Raw genomic sequence first — 27,278 nt, 5'->3', positions numbered from 1 at the left:
TTGCTTTTTTTTTCCTCGTTGTCCGTGGTGAATTTTGTCTGTATTTGGAAGACAAAACTTCAGAGCATGTGAAGAATGTTTTTCTTAGTAGCAATTAAAGCCCTTGAATTTCAGCATGTGAAAGTGCTTCTTAGTGCTGTCTGTGGTAGGCAGTGTCTTATTCTGGCAGTCTGGGGCCCAATTTCTATTCTGTCTGTTTGGATTCTTTGTGAGAGCTGATAAATGTAAATGATCTGGGTGGTGACAGGAACAATGAAAAAAGAAGATTATTGTCCTGTACTGACTGGTACTGGCAGTGTTTTCTAGCAAACAGTTTTCCCTCATTCTTCAGCGGATTTCACTTGTTAAAGGATCTCTGAAACTACATTTTGTTCCTGGAATATTAATTTCCATTTTAATCTTCAACAGAAATTATTTGCAACTTCAAGCCAATGGCAAAGTGTATTCTGTAAAATCAAATTGGTCAAATGCAAATAGAGTTTTTAGGATGCATATGCCAATTGTGGTGATGCGACTTGTTGAAAACTGTTAGGATAATGTTTTGAATACCTTCCTTTCTTTATGCTCTGAAAAATTCATTTTCACAGATTCTTGGCTTTAAGACTGAGGAGTCTTGGAAGGGTGAGACAGGAAACTTGTAAGGACAGGTTAGCAAAGAGACTTGTATAGAATGTTGTGATATTGATGCTTAACCTTCCTATTGAAAGTGAATTTTATGATCACTGAGATTGCTGGAAGTTTAAACTTATCTCTTTTGGAGGCAGATATTTTATTTATATCTTGTACTTTTATTTTGTTGAATTGGAACAGCTCCTTTTTGGGTGGAAGTGATTTCTTTTTCCTCATCCCAGTCCTTATGTGGCTGCAGACATTCCTAAGCTGCTTTCAGCCTTGCAAATTTCCTCACTTAACAATTAAAGGCAGAGATCTGTGTGGTTAAAGTACTTAAAGTGTTAGAAATCAAAAGTCAATTACAGTGGGTTTCCTCTTCCTGACCATAGCCAGGGGAATCATTATGACAGTTTCAGATACAAGACTTCTTGACTGAAATATCATTTAGAACACTGTTAGTTAAACTGATAGGCTTGTTTACTGCTTATTCCAATTCTTTATCGTAACAAAGTGGTTTTTGTTGTGGTTTTTCCTTTTTCTTGTAGGTATGTAGTTGCTGTCCCTAATTCTTGGCCTTGTATGTGACTTCTATCTGGAAAAGATGTTACAGAATAGAGCTGTTCCCAGAGGGAAGAGTCACTATTAGAGACTGTAATTTATTAACTTCTCTAGGATATCTTAGTGTGGAACTTAACTGTACTGCATCTTTTTCTGTCTCATATTTTCCAGTCTTGTATTTTTTCAGTTCTTGTTGAATCTTGTGAAATTTCTATCAGTTCTCCTAAAAATACCCCAAGAAAACATGCAGTTTTATCTCCTGGTAAGATAGATGAAACACCCATAAAATAAAAAATGAGTGTTATGGAGGAACTTGTTTCTTTGGCTTTACATGATTTTTGGAGTTGTAGTGGTTTTGCGTTATTGTAGTGGTAGTGGTAGTACTGAGTCTTCTGTCTTGGAAGATGATAATTAAATAATAGCTTCACCTTAGTTTTCTCAACTTGAAGACAGCACCTATTGGTAGAGCAGGATGTGTCCCTAATAAATAATGTAAATCAGAAGCCTGCACTTAGACAAGAGAAAGGGAAGCTGAGTGATGGGAAGATATGGCTGGTCAAAATGAGTTTTTCTTCTCTCCTGTTACCTCAAATGTTCAATGAGAAAATAAAAGTGTTTTCAAGTCATTGCCTTTTTTAAAGGGTTAAGTAAGATCATGAAGCTTGAAACCTTAGAAGTTGTTTGTGGGATTTGATCTGTCTTTTTTCCTCTTTCGGTTTCCTGGAGGCTTGTTAGTTGTGAAAATGAACAGAGCTAGTTTTGATTTCATCTCCTTGCTTTTTTCACTGTTTTAAACCATACTTTAGATATCTAGTGCTCTCTGGTAAAAATCCAATTTGCTAAGCAGTATGTGCTTTCTCTTGCTTTTCTGGATCTGAGCTTGGTTAGTCACTAAACAGCTCAGGAAAAGATTCTTGCCATGTTCCTGTTTTGCCTTTTCCACTGGTTGTGGAGCTCCTCTGGAAGATAGTGGGGGTGACCCTATTAAGCTGAAGGAGAAACCAGGATTCCATGCTTATAGACTGTTTTATTAACTATGAAATGTTCGATAAGAGCTTGGTACTGTTGCTGAATTTGCAGCTTTTGTTAACTGAAGGAACTGCGAACGCTGTTGCTTGGAACACTCCTCACTTTCCTTGAGGTTAAACAGAAATAGCTTAGAAAATGTTGATTATGGACTAAATTGTAGAGATGCCCGTCTTCCTGAGTAGAAGATGATTAAACTCAGTGGTGGTAGCTCTGCAGGTATGAGAAGTGAAGTGTTTAATTTGCTAGTAGGGGCAAAAAAAAAAATGAAATAAAACCATAAATACCATAAATAGGTGTTGACAGGTGTGTTATGTGGTTGGGCTTGGAGACTGTGTCCGAAGTAAGATATTTCAATTTATAGTTCCATTTGAGTTTCCATTTCAGTGTCCCTCCACTTCTGTTTCATTTTGTCTTATTAACTGTTGCAGTGCAGATCGTATGTAAACTGTATGTTGAAAACGAGAAAGATCTACTTTCTTTCAATATATTCTGCTTTGAATCCAGCAATTTCTAATAATTTAGTAACTGCATTTAAATGTTGCATGATTAACTTGAGTTTATAAGCGTCCTAATTCTTTGACAACATTGTTTGATAGAAAGTTTCCAAATAGAGTTAGGGGCAAGATACAGATTTGAAGAGCAATTCCTCCCTTAAATTGATGTACTTCCAATGACTGGATTACTGGAATGACTTCACGACACTGTTCTATGTGTAATATATTAGATTTTTATTTTGGATTCACAATCTCATTCTAAATTATATTTATTTTCTAGCAAGAGTTGGATAAATCAGGTAAGGTTAAAACAGCAGTCAGTACTCATATGGCTCTATCAAGTCTTGCTGTGTTTCCCTGACTGAAATAAAGGCGTTCTACAAGTGCATGCTGTGAGGCCAAATCTGACTGGTTGCTCCTGATTTGAAGTTCAATTCACACTGTGTGCCACTTTGTTGAGGTTAGTGGCTGAAGAGGGTGGGAGGAAACTCACTTTTCTGCTTTCCTTGTCCGTCAATCCTGCTTTCTTTACCTTTTGCTTCTGAAAGTTTGTGGTGTTTTCTATGCGCGTCTTCCACTTTTGTTTTTGAAAAGTATGAATTAAAGTTGAATTTCTATTTTTCAATATTATTTCAGTCCAAAGTTTGGGAAAAATCTGTAAGTGGCCCAGAAATGAGTGTTCTGAGGCACCTTCCACATAATATGTAGACATATTTATTATTTGATACAGTATGCACTGTTTAGTTGTTCTTTTGACAGTTGTGCTCCCAAATATGAGTGCAGAAGGAGCCTTAGAAAACAGTGTGAATCCTTCTAGCTTCTGCTTTGTGGTGCATGTACTTTGTTCTTTATTTACACAATACTTAAATCCCCTTTACGAATAGGATGTATATGGAATGGGTCTTGGACAAGCATTGCGCTTATTCATAGCAGTTGTACTTAGTTGTAAACTATTGCACTAGACATGTAATGCTGATGTGAACTAAGTGTTTAGTATTTCAGAGCCCTGGTTTGCTGTGGCTATGAGTGATCATAAACGGTACAGATAGCCAGCATGGTATATTCAGTAAGTCCATGGCAGAGGGCCAGCTAATACTCCAAGGCTAAGAGAAGCCAGTACTACTCTTACTGTAGCTCAGGGTGGATCTGTCAGTTTAGTTACTGTATATCATAGTATCTTTGAAGGGGATTCGGACTGAATACCAGACAATGATGTGGAATCTTTCTACCTTTTTCACTTTTCAAAACTTGATTTAGTTGCCTGTTTGAATAGCTATGGTATGAGCTGGAGCTGGTTTCTGCAGGTCACCTTTCTTCTTTCTGTAACTTGAAACTAGATACTGTTAGTCTTTCTCAGGCAAAACTGACCAAACCATAAATCACTTCAGGAATAATAAAGTTTCAAATGAGCGGTTTAGACTTTGCAGAACTAAATATGCAAAATCTTTGCAACTTTTTCTGCCTGTGGGTGACCTAGATCCACAGAGAGTTGAACAGCATTTCAGTCTTTCATGTGTTGGCTACTCAGACCTGTACTTAGTCAGAATACAGGGAGTAAGGTGTCTGATGTGATTATGGAAATGATCAGAGGAGGAACTGAAAGAGCTTTTAGTAGGTGAGAGGGTGAAGGGTGGAAAGGAGCAGGAAGGGAGCTAAAGAAGAGGGATTTGACTCTAAGCTTGGCTAAGGAACAAGGTAAGGTGGTGGGATGGGGTCCAAGGAAGCAAACACTTGAAACATAATGAAGAGGAAACTGAGCAAGTAATGTATGTGAAAAGCAGTTAGATGTAAAGTGTGTGGGGGGGGGGATGCAGCTGCAATCTGAGTGGATGTATGCATTTAAAATGCTTACATATTCTTATATTTTAAGTTGATTGCGTGGCAGTAAACTAAGAATATGAATTAAAATATCAGTCAAGTAAATTATATCTTTACAATTATCTCAATGGAATTAAAAGTATTAGCAGAATGTAATATTCTTTTCTTAGCATGTTCTCCTCTGAGTTAAGGTTTCTGATTGAAGTAGGTATCACTTGCAGTTATAAATACTTAATTCAATTGTAGTGGCTCTGCCTAAAAGTACTTATTGCTGCTGAAGAGCAGTTTTCAACTATGTGCAACAGTAACATCTAATTAAGAGCCATTGTTAAAATTTCCCACCCCAAAAATGAATGGGGTAAATCACTGACCAGTTCAAGTCAACAATTAAAAGAGCTTATGAGTTTTGGTGATCAGCAAAGAGATGCTTATCAGTGTTTGTTGCCTTCAGAAGCCTGTTTCAATTTTCTTGTTTCATTTACGTTCCAATAATGCAGATTGTATTGTGAAAGAGGAACACTGAATTAAAAATGGAGGTGGTGTTCTTTAAGCATACCTACAATAAAAGGAGATTTGCTTTTGCATTTTTGTAACAAACTTATCTGTTAAAAAATAAAACAGCAACAACAAAAACCAAGCTGTGAATAAATAGTGGTAATAAAGAGTAGCAGAAGCTTCTGTTTCATCCTAAGTGCTTTATAAAACATGTTAACCTGTTGTTAATGTGATATGACTATGAGGCTTGAGGATTTTGAACTGCTCTAGAGTTGCATGTACTTTGCTTTCACTAAAGTAACAATCTATGCCAAGTATAAGATGTAATCTTTTTAAAGAAATGTGATGATATATAATGTACAGTCAAAAAGAGTCATTTTTATATCTGTTCTGACACGTCTTGGTCTCTCATCCCGATGCCAGACAGCTGGTACCCACCAGTACAAAGACTGTGTGCCTGCTTATGTGTTAAGTAGAGAAGCTTGGTTTTGACTTGGAAAACTGTACTTGTCTCCCCTATCTTCTTGTTGTCTGATGTTTTTTTGGTTTGAGTAAGGATCACAGATTGTTTTTGTGAGGGTAATCTGGTAGTGTTTCTAAATATCTTCTGAGTAGATAGCATGAGAAGTTAATAGAAAGCTTTTACCTGTTAAATTATGAGACTGAAAGAAATCCTTTATATTTAGTGGGATTGAAACATTACAAATCTCCTTTTTGTGTATTCATTGCAGATGCTATAATTCTTACAATCGTTATTTTATTTGCTAGATAAATCAGATAAGTACGATTCTAGAGATGTGGAAAGACTTCAGCAAGACGATAAATGGGTTGAAAACTACCTGATTTGGCGTCATGATGTTGTGGATGATACGTTAAAGATGATCGACGAAAGCTTTCAATGGAGGAAAGAATATACTGTTAATGGTAAGCTGTGTTGAATAATTCCTGTGACGGCATATGTTGCTTTCATTTTGAACTACATTTAACCTCTGTATCTAGTTTCTTTAATGCTCTTACTCTTGAAGATTGTATAAATACCATGGAGTGCTAAGCAGTGACTTATTTTTTTTAACCCAGTTTAGAAAAATAAATGGAAAAAAACAACGAAGGTTTGCTGCTTTTACCATCAAGCTGTACTTTCATATGTCTGTTGCAATGGGAATAAGGAAAGTAGCTATCTTGTTTTCTTTGTGTAGTTGCAGAGGCTCGACCTCTACATCCCCCACGACTAAAATGGACCTCAAAATAATAGTCAGGTCAAGCAATGGCTTGATACTCTAGGTAGAACAGGTGTGATTTTTGTTTTGTGGGAGTGTTTTGTAGATGAACTTTACAAGAATGTACAGTCTGATTTAAGAAAGGATAAAGTAAGGCTGTAGATATGGGCCTAAAACTAAACATTTGCAGTACTATTTATTCTTCTAAGTCTTATTCATGTTTCTACCTAAATCATACTGTGAAGCTTGAGCAGGAGAAGGTAGTAAAATTCTCAAATTAGCCCAATTTTTCTTTATTAAGTTTGCAAGTGCCTTGGAAGGATGCTTACAAAGACCTTTGTATTTTGTTGATGGATTTTTGCACTTTTAGCAGAATTGTGATTATTAATCTGATTGCTGAAATAATCTTTCATTTGGCTTTGCAGACTTGTCTGAATCCGTCCTTCCAAAATGGTTGTTTGAAAGTGGTGCTCTCTTTCTGCATGGATATGATAAAGAAGGCTATAAATTATGTAAGTAACACAAAACATAATCAGTCATCCTTTATTACTTTTTTTTTTCCTAAGCATTTTAGCAGCATCTGTTTTGGAAAATAAATGATTTGAAAGTACGAGGAGGAAGGTATGGAGAACTGTCTTTACTAAAAGAGATTAGGAGTTGAATAGTTTCTATTTCAGGGATCTGTTTTGTCAAGAACTTTTATCTTATCCATGTAAGTCATGAGTGCTTTATGAACAATTGCTATGTTGTTATGCTTCATGATTTTTGTATAGCCTCTCAAGATAACTAATCAAGGATAAGTAGTGATGATGCATTTTTATAGTATGTACTTAAGAAGCTGAACATGATTATACTGGTTGGTTCAATTTGGTGACGTTGGGAAGTGAAGTAATAAAATGTAACGTATTTTGGTGGTTGGACTGAGGAAACTGCAGAACTGTCTCATGACAAGCATATGCAAATCAGATCATTGAATAACACCTTTATTTTATGGTCACTGATAATTAATCTCTCAATTTCCCACACCCAGTTGTTTTTTGCCAGGGATGTTAATTGTTGAGAATATCTCAGCATGCAAATTCAGGTTGCATAGCAGCTAAGAGTTACCGGTTAAGTAGCACTTGAGCATATGGCACAAGAAACATCACTCAATTTTCATTATTATCAGAAGTAGGTGTTTTTTAACTATATAGAAATTCTTTGAGAAGTGTTACTTTCATGAGAGTTCTGCTTTGAACAGAGGATCTTTCTGAAGTTTGAGAATCCCATCAATATGTTACACTTAAGTCTTTTTATTTTATTTTTGTATGTATAGAAAGTGGAAAACTTTCTTCCATGCAATTCACAGAATGAACTTAAGATAAGGAAGTAAAAGACATTAATAAGCAAAATAAGTAGTACGTTAAGGAAAACTTTTCTAGACTTCAGGGAGAAAAATATCAGTGCATCCACAGTTGTTTCTAGGACTTGTCTATTTTTCTGTTGAAGAGGTACTGAAAATGAGTGTTTTTCATGTTGGACCTCTTGAATACTTCTATCACTTCATTATATAACCAGTCGTTTGGTTTCAGGCATTCTTATGAAATCTGTTACTTGGAAATCAGCTTCTTACAAGAGAAACTTGTCTCTGTGTGAGTCATTTCTTATTCCAGAAGAATAAACATCAGGCTTTTCTTTAAGTGATGTTACTCATCTTCTGGATTTCTTGTCTTTTTATGTAGTTTACAATAATGTGTGTATAGTTTTGTTCAGAACATGCCAACTTCAACAGCATAGAAAATTTAAGCAGAAATCGAAGTGAAATGTCAACCACAGCAATACCTGGAATACATACAGGTCATGATAGCTGAGGAGTACATGAATTTAATTTTAAATAATGAATTAATTTCTTTGATAAGCAGTAGAAGCCTTTAAAAAGTACATGAAGAGTGTTCTTCTTCTCTACTCTTCCTTGTTTTCTGTAATGCTTGGTTTTTGTCCTTTTAATACAGAAGATGCGAGGAAGAAAAGGGGAGAAAATAAATATGTAGTTATTCCCATGACTGTTTGGTGTCACCATAGAATCTTTAGAAGTGTGAAGTACATGCACTGAAGCATTGGTAAATTTTACGGTGCATCCATGTAGTTATACAAATAATGGCTTCTGTTAATTTTGCTTCCTTGTTTCACTTTTTGTGTGCTTCTTTTTCCTGCCTTCTCACCAGTTTGGTTCAAAGTGAAACTTCATGTAAGGGACCAAAAACAGCAACTTGATAAAAAGAAACTTGTAGCTTTCTGGCTAGAACATTATGCCAAGAGAGATCATGGAAAGCCCTTAACAGTGGTATTTGACATGGCTGAAACTGGAATCAGTCACATAGTAAGTATGCTCATTGGGTTTTTGTTCTGCTTGCTTTTTGAATTATTTGAAAGAACTACTGCAGAGTACCTGCTTTAACACGGGAGTTGGGCTTGATGATCTCTGGAGGCACCTTCCAACCACTGCAGTTCTGTGATTCTGTTTCTCCATAACAGAAGATTCTCTGTGGTGTCCTTTAAACCTAAGTAAAATGGCAGTTGCTCACAGCAGCAATGCGTAAGGCTTGTTCCCGTAACATAAGCAATTTCTGAAATTCTTTATTACATATTAAAATCTGTTTTAATATTATTTGCTCCTGTATATAATATTATATTCAGTGCGCTACACTGAAAACTTTTAATTTGATAAATGACTGAGTCAAAATGATTCCTGTGCGATAGTTACTTATCAGCTTTGTTTGTCAGTTGTTTTGGATGACAGTAGCAGAACATAATTTTTAAGCACCCAAAAGGCAGTAGTCTGAGCTCTCTTTTGTTGTGAATGTAGTTGTAGCTTTACCTTCAGTAGTTCAGGCTTCATTGTTTTATTTTCTCAGCGAAGCAAAATCTGTCAATAGTGAGGGATGGAAAAATGTGGTAATGGTGAAGTACTCAGACCCGTGGATGCAGTAGCTGAGATCTTTGAGAATGGGGATCTGTTCTGAAAATAACATTTTGAGTAACTGCCTGTGGAGTTCTGTGGTGTTCTATTCAGCTTAATTCATCGGAGCAATTAATATTCTAAAAAACACTTTTTTAAGAAGACAGTTATTTATATAAGTGTGGGATAATTTAGTTCAGCAGTTTAGAGTTGGATTTTTTTACCTGTGACTTGAGAACAGCAAGTGCAGTTCATAAGTCTTCCATGGCACAATCTCACTTTGCTAGGGATTGTTTTTAATGTCAGTTGGTAGCCCCATAGAGTATTTGATAAATTTTATCCTAAAAGAGCTTGAGGTTTTAATCTGTTTTCCAGCAGGTTTTTCATTTGCTTGTCCGATTGTTGCTATAGCCTCATCTCATATGTCAGCTACTCTCATTGGTATGCAGTCAAGTAATTCTGATGGTTCATGCCTTGTTGCAGCATTTCGGGTAACTAGAGTTGATGTGGTTATTAAATTCTCTGCTCACATCTAAATTCTTATGTGTGAACTTTCATCAAAATAATGGATTCAACCTCCTTATAGCTGATAGTATTGCTTTTGGGTACACAGCAGAAGTGAGAGCAGTGTGCTTGTTAATGCACAGGAGACTCTAATCATTACTTGACAATCTATCACTGTGTTTATGCTGTTAAGTGATAGATATTGTTTTGGTACCGGCAACTACCAGTTGAGATAAATACTTCTGCAAAATGCTATCTTTTGCCTCCAGAGATATCTGAGCTTTTTCTTGCTTTGTAATTACTGAAGCTACTAATCAGGCTTTCAGTTTGTTGACAGTCTTCTTTACAGTAGTTATTTATTTATTTTTTGTTTCTTTATCTGTAATGTTGTAGTAGTGTGTTTATATCACTTTGGAAGTCCATTCTCCATGGTATTTTGTTGTTCTAATGAGAGGATCTTAGGTATTGTATCAATACTGCATTTTACTTTGCCTTTGGAAGTCTCCTTTGTTCTGGTTATTTCTGTTAGAATTACTAGGGAAAACAGAAGCACTTATGGTTTTCCACCTCACCCAAGTATTGTGATAAGGTATGCCTCACAGTATCATATATATCTCTCTTTTTTACCCTTTGCTGTGTTACCATTATAAAGTCTGGCTGTAATATCAGTGACTCAGTTGCATCGTTTCTGCCCTGTTCCCCGTTGGATGGGAGCATCCTTAAAATGGGTGATATGTAAGCAGCTTTGTTGCCTGCTGCCTCTGACTGACTTTCTCTTGTAGATTCTGACTGCACTTATAGATTGAACAATGTGTAAGTTAAGTTATTCAATAGAAATTTCATTGTGTTTAGCTCTGATTCTTAAGGCTTTGAAAGCAATCTATCAAGCTGCTCTAGATGCTAAAGGTTTATTTTTCTTCTGTTTCCTGTATACTTTAAATTCAGTCCATACTCCGTGGTAGTTTAGACAACAAATTGTTGTGTTGATAACAAGCCTGCTAGCTTCTTCCTTGCATCATAAAGCTAAGCTTGTTTGTCCATAATCCTGCAAAAATTCAACAAGGTGCAAAGCATTGCATAGAGAATTTGGATAATGTTTGTAATACGTATAAAACTGGAGTACAGATGACTAAAACATATTTATCTTGTATTACTCAAGTGCTTTATCTTAACCAAGTTTGTATTCTAATATTTTGATTTAGGTTATTTGCTCTGTTTTTATTTTAGGACTTGGACTTTGTTCGTTTTATTGTCAACTGTTTTACAGACTATTATCCGAACTTCCTTAGTAAGTATTGTATGTGAGATACGTTAGACTTGTATAACAAGAGGAGTTAAGAATATCATTAGTGGTGGGGGAGAGTTTTGGGTTTTTTTGTATTCTTGCACGCACTTTATCTTGTTTTCAGAAATGAAAGATTTGTCCTTGGAATTTAGTGTTTCGATCATAACAGAAGATGAGATTTTTAGATAAAGCTGAATTGCATGGAATGTTTTGACACTATAGATTCAGAATATATTTGTGCTTGTAAGAATCAGCACAACTTTAAAATCTGAAGTTTCTTTTCAATACATCTAAAATCAGCTAGCTTTTTGTGATATACAAACAATTTGTTTTGTACTTATGCACATAGAATTGAATGAACCTTTTTATCCCTTAATTCCTTGTTAAGTGGATAGTTTTGGAAACATGTCTAACAACTGGTGTCCTTAAAGAGTCTTCAGGGAACAAAAGACTGACTTTAAAAAATCCTCAGTAGCCATAGTGTGCTTTTTCAGAATGGGGTTATGGCACATTTGCATTTAGAAAAAACCCCCATATGTGCCTGCTTATTTCTTATGAATAGATGGAAACTAAATCATTTTTGCAAGCTCATAGTGAATTTTAAATGTTATGCAAAGATATCTGTGAATTTTGAAGCTCTGTAACAGTTACTGCTTAAACACTGAAAATTAGGTTTCCATTTGCTGCCAGAAGTTTGATCATTGACTGAAATTTGACATAATATTTTTATGTTATTTTTGACATTTTAGAAAAATACTTGGGGGTGTTTTTGAGTCAAAATGTTAAGTTTTTCAAGCTCCTCTCCTAACTTGAAGTCTGAGAACAAGCCTAAACTAGCAAAGGTTCTTGCTAATTTTTTGGGAAGAGGAGATGCTGAATATACCTGTTAATCTTAGTTTTCTTTTCCATTAAGTAGTTATTTTTCTATATCAGGGTAAATTCGTACCTTTCCCTGCCTTATTTGTTACAATTACTTACTAGTAACAATATGTCAGAAAAGTATTAAGTCAGATAAGTCTGTAAATCATGGAATTCTACCGTTTTTCTTCTCTTTCATGTAAAATACCTACTGTCTTTCTATAGTGATAGATACAGCATGTAAAAAACAATAAACAAATTGCTTCCGCAAGGAAGTAAAATTAACACTTTAAAAAAAAAAAAAAAAGAGTATTTCTCTTTCTGTCTGACTATTATGGCTGCACTTCATGTTAAACAGAGAAATACATACATTTGGTATTCAGATTATTTCCTTTTCTTTTTCAGCAAAGATAGTGATCTTTGAAATGCCATGGATAATGAATGGTAAGTCAGTTGTTGTTTTTGTTGTTTTTTTCCCCCCAAGATGGCAACTTAAACCTAGCATAAACAAGAAGCTTTTCCCTGCTTTCTGTTTTAGCTAAGTGGTGAATTTGTAAACCTATTACATAGTTAACACACCCTCTTTCTGTCTAGCATTTAATCTTGGTTTATTCTTTAAATGGAGCTCATATTCACATGTTACCTTTAAAAGTTGGGAGACTTTGTTAAACATTTGTTGAATGCTTCCAGCTGTAATCCTTTCAAAGTTAAGCTCATTATTTAGGAACACTATAATAATTGACAAACACTTCTTACCAGTCAAAAAATAAATAAGTAGGCTGCACACTTTCAGCTAGACACATGACCCTCGGAACTGCAATTGGTTGTGTACATTGAGTTTCAATTGATATTCTTAACCATAATGCGTATATGCATATGATAAGTAGCTTATTCTTTTATCTATGCTGTGCAGATACATTTTTGTTAGTTCCATACTTTTTTTCCTGAGTATTCATATCTTACCACCAATGAAATAACTGATGTGTTCGAAACCACTGCAAATGTAAACAACTGCCATTTAAAGCAGCAAAATATTTCAACTGTGAAGAAAATTAACTTCTCCTATATCCCTCAATTAGACTTGAAACATAATTGTTTTACACCTCTCCCCTGTGCCACTCTCTTCTTCCTGAACTAAATTCCAAGAGAAGGAAATAGTTACTGACTAAATCAAAGATCCTCTTTCCTTTGAAAGTCTATGGTCTGTCTGCATTCCAGTATAGAGAAGGATGTTGCTATTGGTTTTATTTATTTATTTATTTTTGGTAAAATATTTTTCTTACCAGTAATATATATTTTTTTTCTTTTCACTGTCCCCATATTCTAATATTTTCAGAACAGGTGTTGCCATATTTTATGGGGTACAGTGTACAACTTCTGTAAGATCTACCAATACCCTGAAGAAAAAAAAAAATCGTGACAACTTATGCATATCTTTTTTTTCCCCTTTAAAGCTGCTTTTAAAATTGTGAAGGGTTGGCTTGGCCCTGAAGCAATAAGCATGCTAAAATTCACAAACAAGAGTGATGTACAGGAATACATCAGTGGAGAATATCTGCCACCTCACATGGGTGGAACTGTAAGTATATTAACATTCCATCATCCTAATGTGTTAAGTTGAGGCATGTTTATTTAAATAACATATGTGGTGTTACAGTTTGGCACTTCATGGCTGTGAGATTTCTTGATTCTGTCAGAGTGATAGTTTGCAAATCACATCAGTAAAAAAAGGATTAATTTTATGAGAATTTGCTATCTTGCAGTCTTAAGTATGAAAATCAATTCTGTGAATGATTTTAATTATTCACTTTCAAGTCATAGGGGGCCTTGTTTTCAGATCTTCAACAAAAAAACGCCTGTCCTTTTCAAGTGCCTTTCCTTTTCTCACTTATCTTGTTTTCCCCCATTTGATGAATTAGAGAGATTGTGTGTTGGTTTATGACAAGTTCTGCAAGCAGAAAATAGATTTTTTGGCCCCCTGAAGTTTTTCATCTTTCACCAAAGCCACGGTTCTGTATTCTCTTACTATCATACCTCATAGCTACTTCCCTCTTTGAAGAAAGAAGCTTGTGGCTTTGCTAAGTATTTTCCTTAAGCGTCTGTATGGAGCGTGCAGACTTGGTTGTCCTTTATCCTGCTTCAATCCTGAAATGTTTCAGTGTTTAGTTAGTGATATGCTGGCTCTATGTTGCCCAACTTCTAGGGATGTCACTGAGTTCCAGAATCTTGGAGGCAGTTTACCTAAACTTACTGATCTGTGGTAATAAGTTGCATTGGCAGTGATAAATTAGTAGCATAAGAGTGCATTTGTTTGACAAGGACTCCAAGTGTGTTTATAATGGCAGAAAAAGCGTATGCATGCTTTTTAAAAGCCATGTATTTTGAGCCGGCAAATGTTTTGTCTAAATATTGAGCATTTTTGATATTTAACCTGCTTAGATGGGTGTTCTGAACTTTAAACCTCAGAACTGTCACTGTTCGGAAGTGTTGTTAACAAATATTAAGTTAGGCTCCAGTATCTTTTCTGAGAAGGCAGATTTTCATGGAGTGATTGACCTTGTCTCCTTCTGGGTCAACTTGAAATCTGATGAGGGAGTGCACCTACTGCTATTACTGTTGACAGGATGATGGGGTTTTCTGTTTATTTTAAGATACTATCAGATTTGTAAAACCTAATTCCTTGTACTTTCCTCTGAAACACCTTTTCCCTTCTCCTTTCTTTTCATCCTCTTTGATTTCTACCGATTTAGAAATAGACAGTCAGTTTTGCAGCCAGCATGATAAAGTTGAAGAAGAGCACGGCGTATCTATTTATCTTTTGGCTGTAGTATTGAATGAGCAAAGTAGACCCTCCTTTCTGCTTTACTCCCTAATTATATCTGTCCTAGGAGTGACAGGTGATACTGTTTACTTTGGGGAAATGCAGAGAAAATACATGCTATGGAATCCAGGTATCCAAAAGAAATTTTTGAGACTGCTTTGGGGATTAAAAAATAATCATAATAAAAAAAAAAAAGCAAATTCTATTGCCAAAGTGTTATATAGTCTTGAAGTTACTAATTCCTTCTCTCTGTCAAGGGAACTATTCTGTTTCCGTTTTGATCTTGTCTTCAAATATACTTTGTTTTTGTACTGACAAGGGTCGTTGGCAAGTAAGTCTGTCTTTATCATTAAAATCCTTCAATCAATTATAAACCAGCTAGTAAAGGAGGAGGATGACTTATATGTTTATTGACAAATAATGGACTGTGACTGCAGAGTGTTTAGAACATTAATACTGATTAAGGTAAACATAAATGAAGATTTTTCAGAACTCTGCATGAGCTTCATTTTGCTCAAGGATTATCATGTATTTGCCCATATTGTCGAAGTGAGCAGTTCAGCCTTGAATTGACAAGGCTCTCTATGCTAGCGCTAGGATTGAGCTGTGTTTTTAACTAGAATACTGTGCTCTTCACCTGGTTCTCTAAATTGAAAGCTCATAGCTTGTTTACTTGAAGCACTGTTTTTGGGTCAGTATTTAATGTATGTCAATTTATGCCTTTTGCATGTGATTTCATGGCCACTGTGTACACCTGGTCTTAGAAAATATCGCTACCATGATTAAAACTTGTATGGCCAACATGCTGCATCTCCCATAATAGCAAATTATCATTTTTCTGGAATGGATGCATTGAGCATCAAATAAATCTGTCTTCTTTATCTGTCTAAGACTTCAACCCTGTTAGTAGATAACCCAGTGTCACTGAAACTGATGGATTGTGACTGGGAAGTGTGGAACTTTGAGATGTCACAATGATGAGGTGCTTTTCAGCTGCTGCCATTACCCAACATTGTGGGTTAATGTGGCCAAGTGAGGTGTACAGCAAATTTAGCATCTCTTTACTAAGGCCGCTTTGCCATATGTCCTCCATTGTATGCTGGAAGGGAGTGAAAAGGCTCTGTATTGCTTGAGTGAAGGGGAACATTCTGCAAGTTTTCCACAGTATTTCTCTCTGTCTGGAATATTTTAACAGTTAATTAGTCTGTTAGCAATACTTAAACTTATTCACCAGGCCCTTTAACAGAAAACTGCTTGAGCTGGTGAATCTTTCCTTTCATCTTTCAGCTGGAGGTCTACAAGAGTTACTTCAGCCTGAAGGATAGGAAATCTTTATACCTTGATTAAAGATAAAGAAGGAAGTATGTGGTATTATTTGAGGTTTCTTTGGGTGACTGTCTAAATTTCTTTCATGGGATCACATAATTTATTTCTGTTGCACAAGCAAAATAAACCTGCTTGTTTCATCTCTGCTGGTAGAATAGTTTGGGACCGGGGGTATGGCTCCAGTCTGTCTCACAGAATTCAAAGCTGTCATATTGACCAGTTTAGTTTACTTGAGGGTTTAAGGCTGTTTGAAATTACAGTAAGAACAAAGGGCCCTATTTAAACCTGGTTTCTTACATTGAAAACTAACATTTGAAAACTAATTTGGGAAGATAAAGAGCATTTCTAGTTAACAAAATCTAATTTCTACTGGTTCTCTTTGTTATGGAAGTACTGAGAACCTTAGTATGCTGCTTCTTCTTACTCAGTTGTCCTGAAGGAGATCTTTGAATTGATTTGGCATGCAAAAGTATGAGCTGCAGAATTCATTAAATCCATACAGTCAATTAAGATTAGAGGATTTAAATATTACTTTTCAATTGCAACTACTACGTGCTTAAAAATTAAAAAAATAACTTTTTCTGTCACTTGGAGTGTTCTTTGAAAACATAAAATCATCTCTGTTGGAAAAGACCTTCAAGATCATGAAGTCCAAGCATCTGTCTGACCCCATCCATTGTGGCCTTGAGCACTCCAAGGATGGGGAATCCATAGCCTCTCTTGGAAGCCTGTTCCATCACTTCATCACCCTTTCAGTGAAAACCTTCCCAACATGTAATGCAAATCTCACGTTCTTTAATTTAGAACTATTCTCCCTTGTTCTATCAGTAACTACTGTGTAAAAAGTTGATTTCCCTCCTTTTTATAATCTGTCTTTAAATATTAAAGCCTGCAATAAAGTTTCCCAGGAATCTTCTCCTGGCTGAACAAGCCCAACTCCTTCAGCTTGTCTTCATAGGAGAGGTGCTCCAGCTCTCTCTGATCATCTTAGTGACTTTCCTCTGGCCCCTCAGCAAAAGCTCTATGTCTTTGCTGAGCTGGGAGGCACCAGGTCTCAACACATACAGTACTCCAGACAGCCTCAGGAGGCCAGAGTAGGCAGGTATGTTCCCCTCCCCTTCCCTGCTGGCCACCACTCCTTTTTGATGCAGTGCAGGATACTGTTGCCTTCTGAGTGGCCATTAAGTGCTGCTGGCAATGATACAATCAATGGTGAAATTGAACTATTGGTAGCATAAGCTTTCTGTACAGTGATGCAATGTAAAATGGATAATTGAAACCTACAAGTCCTTTGTAACAATATAATGAATTGATGGTATTTCCACTTAAAAACAGTAGAAAAGGCTCTTTGCATTATCCTAAGAGGTCCTTTATAAATCTCCTTTTTCTTATTAGGATTCTTTCAAGTACAGTTATCCTCCACTGGTAGATGATGATTTTCAAACACCTTTATGTGAAAATGGGCCTATCACTAGTGAAGATGAGCCTGAAAGTAAAGAAGAGATAGATACCGACACCAAGGAGCCTGGAGATGTGAATGAAGAACAAAATCTTAATCAGAAAAAGGTATCTAACTCTGAAAGCTGAGACAACTAATCGTATGGCTACAAAGCAGGATAAGAGGCATGCGATTTTTGTTTCTTGTCAGGCTTTTACTTCATATTTCCTCAATTTGAAATATGTACACAGTGAAATGGATAATCAAAATTATAGTTTCTGCCTTGAGTCTTAGTTTGAAAAGATTTGACTGTTAAGACTAGCTTCTAAATCAGTAAATTGTGTACTTAGTACTTAGTATCTCTTGATTATTGTGAATTATGTGGTAAAATTTAAAGATTTACTATGTTCAAAACTTTTCTAACTAGGGAATTTTTAATCTTAGGATATTTTGTGGCAAACAACTTAAAGCATCTGTTTTTCTCAGATGCTTAAATTTAATACTTGAGAAAATATCAGATAAATAGTAAAATTTTACTACATGCCAACTTCTGAAAATCATAAAAGTAATCATTTATCTCAGAAGAAACTACAGCCCTAATGCATCATCTTGTATTGAAAATGTAATTTTCCTGCAGTAAAGTTTGTCCACAAATATAAAGGTATTGCTTTATGTAGAATTCTGTGAAGTTATACCTCAGAATATGCAATCACAGTCAGTGGGGGTATTGTTATTAAAAAGGACAGGGGAGGGAAAGAGAAAAAGTATATGTGAAATTAAAAGTGCCACACTTCATTTTGGAATATGGATTGCAAAACTTTTATTTAAAGCAGTGAAACTCTTTAACATTTTTGCTTTCATTTACAGTTTTAAATTTTCTTCAGAGTAATTTGACATATGGCTGACTTTCCAGTGCTCGTTTATAAATTGCCCATCTATTTATGTAAACATATATATATCACTGAGCTTAAGGTCAGGAGGAGACCTTACGTAGCTATTGTAACTTCACAACAGGTAGACTAGCTTGTTTTGGTTGTGGCACATCTGATAAGATTTGATTCTCGGGTACAGAAAGATAATCACTGTTTAGTATGAATGTTAGTTTTGGTGCTAACTGCCTCAGTATTTAATTTAATTACTTGTTTGACTTCAGATTTCTACTTACTGTACCTTTTCAGTATTTAAAAATAATGGTTTATGGTATTTTCTATTTCCTACAGCATAATCAAGCTTTCTACTCAATCTTTTGAATTAAGCTGATCAATTATACTCATGCATCATTAATTTAAAGACATATTTATTACCCAACTTTTAACTTGCTTTTAAAATTCAGGCCGCATCCCATTGTTTGCACTGTTCCTGCTATAGGAAAAAAACCAGCCAGTTGTCTTACTTCAGTATGCTTTCTGTTCACATAAAAATAACACTTGCTATTTCTAACACAGTATGTCAGTGTTTGCCCCTTCTCTGCTGAGCTTCTTCCTAAACAGTTTTCAGAAACTGTTCCTTATTCTATGAATGGTTGGCATTTTAAAAGAGATTATTTTGTACTTGACTATTCATAAATATAACTTAATGAATATTTCTGAAAGAGGTCAGCTTCTGAAATGACAGGTTTAAAGTGGCCTGTCAGATTTCATTATTATTTACTATGTTACTAGTATTTATTTGCATTATCTGCAGATTTCTGTAATTACTAAGAATTCATCTGATTTATTTTTATGCATGCCTCTTCTCATCCTGTAGAAGTGCCTCTTTCATTCCACAGAATAGAGGGAACCATGAGCAATAAACTTAATTGTAAGTGCCTTCTCTGTAAACACCTGTATTTGGCACATGAGACTCCACCTTCAGTGGGTACTATTGTAATTTTTCCTTTCCTAGTAGTTTAAATTGAAATTATGTAGAATAAATCCAAACACATTGACTATGCAATGTATTTATACAGGGATCTTCTAAAATAACTACAGTTACAAAAAATGAAATTACTATGTTTGAGGTGGGTTTTTTTTTGTTTTTTTTAACAAAAGTCTATCTTTTATGATACTGTATTTCTTCAATTCCCATACCATAGATAATTTACATAAACTAAAATACTCTTCCTATATTCTGTCACTGTTTCAAGTGAAATAAACACAAACCTAAGCAAACTGTTTAGCTAGCTGATTTTCTCAAGTCAACATGCCACTTATTCTTCCAATTCTCTGTATTTTTTTTCACCCCCATTTTGCATTTTATTGAAAATAAAGAACTCTATAGAATTATGAGGTGGGCGTCCAGCAGGCTTGTTGTCTTGTATGTAGTTTCTTAATGTAACAGAGGAAGAACCTCAGAACTTAAGTTCTGTTAATTGAGCTCCCCGGTACTTCAGAGATCAGTTTAGAAGAAATAAAAATGCATTCAGCAAGTATTCAGTGCAATGAAATGTGGAGCTGTTGCTGTGTTTTCTGTTCAGTGCTACAGTGATTATACTGGGGTGTCACTTGGAAACTTTTGCAGCAAAAGTATAACATCAGTACTTTCTAAACTGGTATTAGAAGTACCACACCTTGCTCATCTGGTGTCTACAAAAACAACCAATTCGGGCGTCAGGAAAATATACCAGAGGGGAGGGGGGAAAAAAAGACAAAAAAAACAAACAACAACAACAACAAAAGTGTAGCATCATGTATTTTTAATATATAACATAACTTACATTTTTTTAAATGTGATGGTCTTCCAGAATCCTCAAGGAATGAATACACATTAAGTTTTGTCTGTAAAATGTGAACTGTTGAAATAAGCCTCCTCGTGTTCTTTGAAATACCTGCATGAATCTGTAGCGTGTGTAACCAAGACTTCTAGTTAATCACTATAACCATCATTTTTACTCAGATGAATTCTGTAGAACAAATTTCCAAGTCAGAGGAAAATGACAAAACAGAGTTCAAACCAAAGAATGCAAAGAAAGCACTAACCACTTTTAAAGGACCTTTGTTACATATCAGGTAATAATAATAATTTTCTTTTCAACAATGTGCCTTGGACATTGATTAATTAGTTTTTAAAATAAAACGGGGGTTTTTTTTTTGTTTTTTGTTTTTTTTTTAATTTTCAGACTATTAAAAAACAGTTATTAACAAGTATAAACTATTTATATGGTTCTTCTGCCTATATGCATTTTCAGTGAATCTTGGTGTATCCACTGGCATGCTTTTTTCTACTTAAATGTATGTGTATACATATAAATAGATATATTGGAATACTGTCATCAGCATGTATCTGTAATAAGAACAGTTAGTAATTTGGCACTATTTCTTACATGAATGAAATCAACAATTTTTGGGAAAACAACTTCCACTGTTAAGAACCATTGAAGCAAAATTAAAGATGGCATATACTGTGCTAGTAACTTGAACCAATTTGAATGGGCACAATTCTTTGTGCGGGAAGTGCTGTATCTGCTTATGATCTCAGATTATAATATTTTTTTTGTTGACAGTTAATCTGTTTTTAATCATGAAAGTCCAAGAAGAATCAGTTAGACAATCTCCTTTCTCACTGCTTTTCAGGTTCAGATGCTTGGTTAGAAAATGATGTAGATCTCTATTTTCGTTTACAGTTTGTAATTAGATGAATTAAGAAAATACGTAATTTAGAGATGATTCCTTAGCTAATTTTGTAACTGCTGTACTGAATTAGATTTGGAATGGATTTGAATAATGATATATTCATTAGCATCTAAACGTTTGTATGTCAAATTTTCCTATGTTTGAAATGAAAATTAGCTTTTTGCATATAAATAACTATGTGAAGTCCTACTTTCTTGGTTGGCAGTATAAAGGCATAGACTGCGGAATTGTTATCTTAAAGGGATTTATAAAATCCATGGACATCTACTTAAGATTTTGCATGAAGTGAACTTGGAGGAAATACTTTGTTTTCGTTCCTTCTGACAAAAGAAGTAGATCCATCCACCTACTTAAAGAAAACAATAAAATGTAAAAGAAAGTTTAAGAGAAAAAGCCATTTTTTTTTCCCCTGCTATTGGAATAGACAGACGTCTTGCAGATTATGTGAATATCAAGAAGAATAAATGTTATGAATATTAGCACCTCTATAGTTGACTGCCTTGCTGTGATGGAAAATAAAAATACTGGTATCCCCATTGGTCCTGCTGTTTTTTCCTCAAGTAAACTCTTAAAACACTCTTCTGTTGCTCTTCGCTTATACTGTCACTTTGTAGATATTAGACCTGCTTAGGGTTTCCCTGGCTTCTTAGAGCACGGAACTGTTTTTACATATTGCAATTTACAAACAAATAGCCAGCAGTTTTCTGCTGACAAGTATCTGTATCACACATGAGGCATGAATAAACTGTAGAGTTAGCCTTTGTTATACCAGCATTGTTGTCTTGGCAGAGGGACAGTGTAAAGACTGAAGCAGAAGCTGAGTTACAGCAGTGCTGGTATTATAAAGTCACTAAGGCTCAGTTGCCTTTTTGTCCCTATCTGCTTCTGCAGAGGACCCTCCTGCATTGATATTCTTCACCTATCACTGCCTACCCTGTTGTTTGCCCTGGTATAAGACCAAAGCTGAATAACAAAGCAGAACTGGCAAACATGCTCTTTTCTTCTCTCACATATGGTAATGCTTGCAAGTAACTTTTCTTTCTACCTCATTAGTATCACTGTTGCATTTGCCTTGCACGCCTGCCTAGGAATGGCTAATGTTTGTTGGCCTTACTGACACATAAGATATTGTATTTGATAATGTTTAAAAAAAATAAAAAAAAAAGACCAAAAAAAACCAAAAAAAAAACCAACAACTGCATCTTTTTATTCACATTTTTTAGCAAAAGAGTATCTCATAGTATGTTTATAGACCAGACTTTGCAATACGCTATGAACTGTTTATTCCCCCTCACACCTCAGACAGTAAAAGAAAGTAGTGTGAGAAGGCTTGAGTGCTTGTAAATATCACCTCCATCCCATACTACATAACTGCTCAACTTGACAGGCATTAAGCCTTCAGAGCTGGCTCTCAAGTGTTCTGCTGTGGGCTTCTTTTTTGGTCACTTGTCACTGCTGGTGATACAGCAAGAAGCATGAGGCTGTGGCACAGTATTCCTTTCCTCCAACGCTTTTTGCCTGTTTGACACTAGTTTATGCTTTCTAGTCCCATTTATGATATATCTTGCAGTTTCTCTAACATTCACATCTACGGTAGCTTAATGTAACTGAAATGCCTTGTAACTACAGTCCTTTTCTTTATTCTTGTTGATTATTTGAGGATTTGTGAAAGGAAATAAAAGATCTCAGAGGAAAAGGAGGTATATTTGGTTACATTAATAGTCTTTTTCACACCCATCAGTTTCTGCCTTGCTTAGCACATTTACTTCCTCCCTATCAAGAATGCTTTCATGTGGACTATCTAGTGCATTCCAAAACATAGGCACCTTCCTCCCACGCAATCACCATTGGATTCTTTTTCTAGCATAGGAGCTCAGGCTTCCCAATCCACCAAGAATTTTTTTCTCTTGGTTGATGTGCTGATGTGTTTAAATGAGAGAGAATAAAGTCATGGTATTATTAAATGAGATTGTTTGAGGAAGAGGTCAAACGTGAAACTAGTATTCTAGAAAGAGACAAAGGGCAGAAGGAAGCAGACGTAAGTCATTTTTGAAAAAGAATACCCAGTTCCATGTTACTACAGGCCGCAGGAGTTCTTTGCATAGTCCTTATGCTGCATATTTGGAGGAAGCAGTTTTTCATTGTTACGTTACTTGAATTTCCTCTCAACTTGTAAATGAGCATGCCCTACTTTAAGCCTCGCAGTTTTCATTTGAATACATAATCCAAAATGAATTGAAGTAGTTAGATGTGGTTTTAAAAGTTTTTATGCATGACTCTTAATTGCACAAGATATTCAAATAAGCAAAACCTTAGGTTTATTTACACATCTCCAGAAGTATGTAAAGACTGACTCATAAGCACAAATGAATTTAGCAGTAGCAATTTTAATGTTTGCCACTTACAGATAAATGCCTACTCCTCTTATGTGTGCACCACAGCCATTAACAAGGGCAGACTTACCTATGAGGTGGAACTTGCTCCCTCTCTGTAACAGCTTATGGCCTTTCATAATAGAACTGAAACTGATTAAGTTTCCCCTTAACATACCATTATAAAATGCGGTGGCTGAAGGGACTGTACATATCTGCTGTCTCTCCATGCTTCTGCCAGTGGTCATGCTCATTCAGGTAGAAGAATCCAAGGGCAGTACTCAATTTAACTGATGTAGCTGGGTCCATTTGTGGTCATGAGTCAACTGTAAGCTTCAGTACAAAATTTCTTTTTTCACATTTTTTTAATGCAAAGTTGTTTATAGCAACTAGCTGAAAGGTTGAATGTATTTTATTTACCTGTGGAAGTGATGAGGTGTTTTTTTATATCATGTGTAATAAAGATAATTTGAATAAACCAACCCTTCCATATTTTCTTACTAGTCCTGCGGAAGAACTATATTTTGGATCCAAAGAAACTGGAGAGAAAAAGTGTTTGATAGTTCTGACAAACGTCACTAAAAATGTAGTAGCTTTTAAGGTAAATATATTAAGCACGATCTGGTTTACTTTATTAAATGTTTAACTTCTTCTACATAGTTTTGATAAGGAGGAAGAAATGCTGTTACGTTTCTTTTCAAGGGTTTTATTTTTCTTAACACTGTTGGCGTGTTTGAAGCAGATATTTTGTCTGAATTTGTCCCTGTGGTGTGTCACCCCCTAAGACAATCAGTAATACAAATCTTTGGGGCGTTGGCTGAAAAAGAGCTTTAGGGATGGTTAGTTCTTTGGTGACAGTATAGTGCTTAATTATAACCTACAAGAAAGTACTGAGCTTTGGAGATGAATGTCCTTAGAACTTTTTGCCTTTTAAAATCTTGGCTGGGAATAAGTTAGTAACTCTCCATAATGATGCAGCTCAATCTGCAAATGTCACTATCAAAGGAATGAATGGAGTTATGTTTGCTTCAAAAATACTGATTTGACTTGCATCCTGGTTTGGTTTTCCAACATGTGTTTTATGTGCTCTTCATACACGAGTAACTAAAGTTTCCATACTCTCAAGAATTTTGTCAGGTGTTCCATTTGAAAGTGGTTGAGAGGAAAAAAATGAAATAGTGTGATTATTCCTGTAGGATGTGTGACTGTGATTATTCCTGTGAATTGTGTGATTGTGATTATTCCTGTAGGGTAAGGTATTTTAAAGATATGCATCACTCTGTCTTAATCAGTATTCAAGGATTTCTGTATTATTAGTCATTGCAGAGTTAGATTATGAATGGTCATCATCTATGTATGTACTGTATACCTGCTTATTATTTTTTTTTTAATTTAGGTAAGGACAACTGCTCCTGAAAAATACAGAGTTAAACCCAGTAACAGCAGCTGTGAACCTGGCACGTCGTTAGACATAATAGTCTCTCTTCATGGTGGTAAGTAAAATCTTATGCAAAATTTTTTAGAAAACCTGGATGATAACATCAAGGCTGACTGGTTACAAACATTCGCAGGTAGAAAGGCTGAGTGAAACCAGTGTCTGCTTAACTGCTGTATGACAGTATTACTATTTGTAAGTGAACATGTTTGTCATGCAGCATTTGAGTAGCTGCACGTGTTGATTTACTACTCCACATAGGCATAAACAGGTGTTGTCTGCAACTGAGTCTATTTCTTGAAGTAAAAAAATACATTCCTTAAAGAGTTGTGGGTTACCATTGAATTGCTCAGATGAAACTAATTCTGTTAAAAAGAAACTGAAGAAATTTAGAAAAAAATGGTAATTAAAATTGTTGAGCATAAGGGTTCAAGTAAATTGAACCCTTATTGTTCATGATTCATGATTGTATCATTTTTAGTTCCAGTAAGTCAGTCTTTAGTGTTCTGCGCAAGTTCTCGTTTTAAAACACTTGTGCTCAAAAGTGCTCCATGTGCTTTGTAATAGTAATATTTTACCCAAGCACTTCCCTTTTATTTTTTCTTTTTCTTTTGACTTTTTTTCTTTGAGGGCAGGTTTTTCAGCTTCTCTGCAGGATCGTTTCCTTATAATGGCAGCAGAAATGGACCAGTCTTCTGGATCTGGTGTCCCAGAACTGGCTCAGTTTTGGAAAGAAGTCCCTAGAACCAAGGTGATGGAACATAGGTAAGTATAGGGCTTTCTGCTGATATTTTTTTTAGCCATTGTAATTTATCTGATTTATAGCACTTGCATTATCATAGTCAGTAAAGGATTCTCCAAACTCAGTTGTGTGCTTGCTGACTGAAGTATGTTACCATTGGCTTTCTCGCTGTTTTAAATGATGAGATTTTTAATATTTTATGTAAACACCATGCATGGTAGTCTGTGCGTGCTTTTCTTTTTATTGTAGCTTTATTGTACAGCTTAAGGGTTAAACAGAAAAAATATAAATAGATGTGAAAATGCACCTGTGCAGTGTATTTATGTGCGTGTGTGTGTGTATACATGTATAGGTACATACATATATATATATATATATATGTATATATATAATAGAATCACAGAATGGCCTGGGTTGAAAAGGACCTCAAAGATCACTTAGTTTCAACCTCACTGCGATGTGCAGGGTCACTAATCACCAGATCGGGCTGCCCAGAGCCACATCCAGCCTGGCCTTGAGTGCCTCCGGGGATGGGGCATCCACAACCTCCTTGGGCAACCTGTTCCAGTGTGTCACCACCCTCTGTGTGAAAAATGTCCTCCTCATATCTAACCTATACCTCCTTTGACCTAGTTTAAAACCATTCTCCCTTGTCCTATCACTGCCCACCCTCGTATATACTTGTATATACCTGTGTATACTCAAAGATTTAAATGAAGTTTATTTATCCCTTTTTTTTAATGACACCCTCGTTTTACACTAGCAAGGAGAGAATTACCAATGCAAAAAGTGTATACTAGGAATTATTAGAAAGTACTCTCTACTTGCTAGAAAAAAAATAATTGTACAGAAGCTCTGTAAAACTCATTCCATGTGAATCCATGTGTTTTCCTTATATAATGATGGAAAAATAGCCCTACAAAGATACATACCCCAACACACTATTTCAGATATACCTGTTTTAACTTTCTTATGTTTGTTCGCATCTAGTATTTTCTAGTAGTACATCTCTAGGAAAAGTATTTATTTTACCAGAGGATATTCTGTTGTATCTTACAAATTTTGTAGAATTCCACTACCTCTAATAGTGGCTTGAAACTCTGTTCCTGCACATATTCAACTGTGAGAAAGTTGGAGGACTTGAAAAATAAGGTTACTAAAGGTTTAAACCTTTAGATTTTGTTTGCTGTTAGCACTTCACTGCATTTCAGGTACTAAGGATTTGGTTGAGTAAATCCTGTATTACAGATTTCAAATGATGAAGGTATATTTTATCTCTGCTTACAGATCATTTTGATCTGTCTTTATATCAAAAGCTGTCAAAATATAATTGATGAAACTTTTTCAGACTATCACTACAATAGTAATTTATAAAATTAATAAATGACAAAGCATATCTAAATAACAGTTATTTGGGCAGTTTTCTTTCCCTGTTCAATTTTAATTGTTGATTTTTGCTGCGCATGTTTTTTTTTTATCATTCAAACAGGCTCAGGTGTCATGTCCTAGAAAGCAGTAAGCCTTCTACTCTGACGTTAAAAGAAAATGCACTCAATATTCCAGCAAAAACCAATGAAGATTTACATATGCAGGTAATAGTGTATTTCTTTGTGCTAAATCATGAGCAAGCATATAAAGTATGATAAAAAGATTTGTTTTGTACTAAATGTCCTTGATACTTCATAAATTAGACTGCTTGAAAAGCTTAGAGCTCAAAAGTAACTC

At 35.3% G+C, this 27,278-nt stretch overlaps 1 protein-coding gene across 1 annotated transcript in view; it reads left to right on the top strand.

The window, feature by feature from the left end:
- The window catches only part of MOSPD2 (motile sperm domain containing 2), a 33,547-nt gene that overhangs the window by 3,805 nt on the left and 2,464 nt on the right, over nt 1-27,278 (top strand). Inside the window, exons 3-14 of the mRNA XM_015886710.2 lie at nt 5,775-5,930; nt 6,649-6,735; nt 8,428-8,582; nt 10,893-10,953; nt 12,214-12,252; nt 13,263-13,387; nt 17,351-17,521; nt 20,268-20,380; nt 23,881-23,977; nt 24,773-24,869; nt 25,447-25,576; nt 27,043-27,145. Of these exons, the coding sequence (XP_015742196.2) occupies nt 5,775-5,930; nt 6,649-6,735; nt 8,428-8,582; nt 10,893-10,953; nt 12,214-12,252; nt 13,263-13,387; nt 17,351-17,521; nt 20,268-20,380; nt 23,881-23,977; nt 24,773-24,869; nt 25,447-25,576; nt 27,043-27,145 (1,334 nt within the window). The remainder of the gene's footprint in view (nt 1-5,774; nt 5,931-6,648; nt 6,736-8,427; nt 8,583-10,892; nt 10,954-12,213; nt 12,253-13,262; nt 13,388-17,350; nt 17,522-20,267; nt 20,381-23,880; nt 23,978-24,772; nt 24,870-25,446; nt 25,577-27,042; nt 27,146-27,278) is intronic.

The sequence above is a fragment of the Coturnix japonica genome, chromosome 1, assembly GCF_001577835.2.
Source record: "Coturnix japonica isolate 7356 chromosome 1, Coturnix japonica 2.1, whole genome shotgun sequence".
Lineage (NCBI taxonomy): Eukaryota > Metazoa > Chordata > Aves > Galliformes > Phasianidae > Coturnix > Coturnix japonica.
The sequence above is the reverse complement of the archived record's forward strand: the minus strand, read 5'-3'. Positions and strand labels throughout refer to the sequence as shown.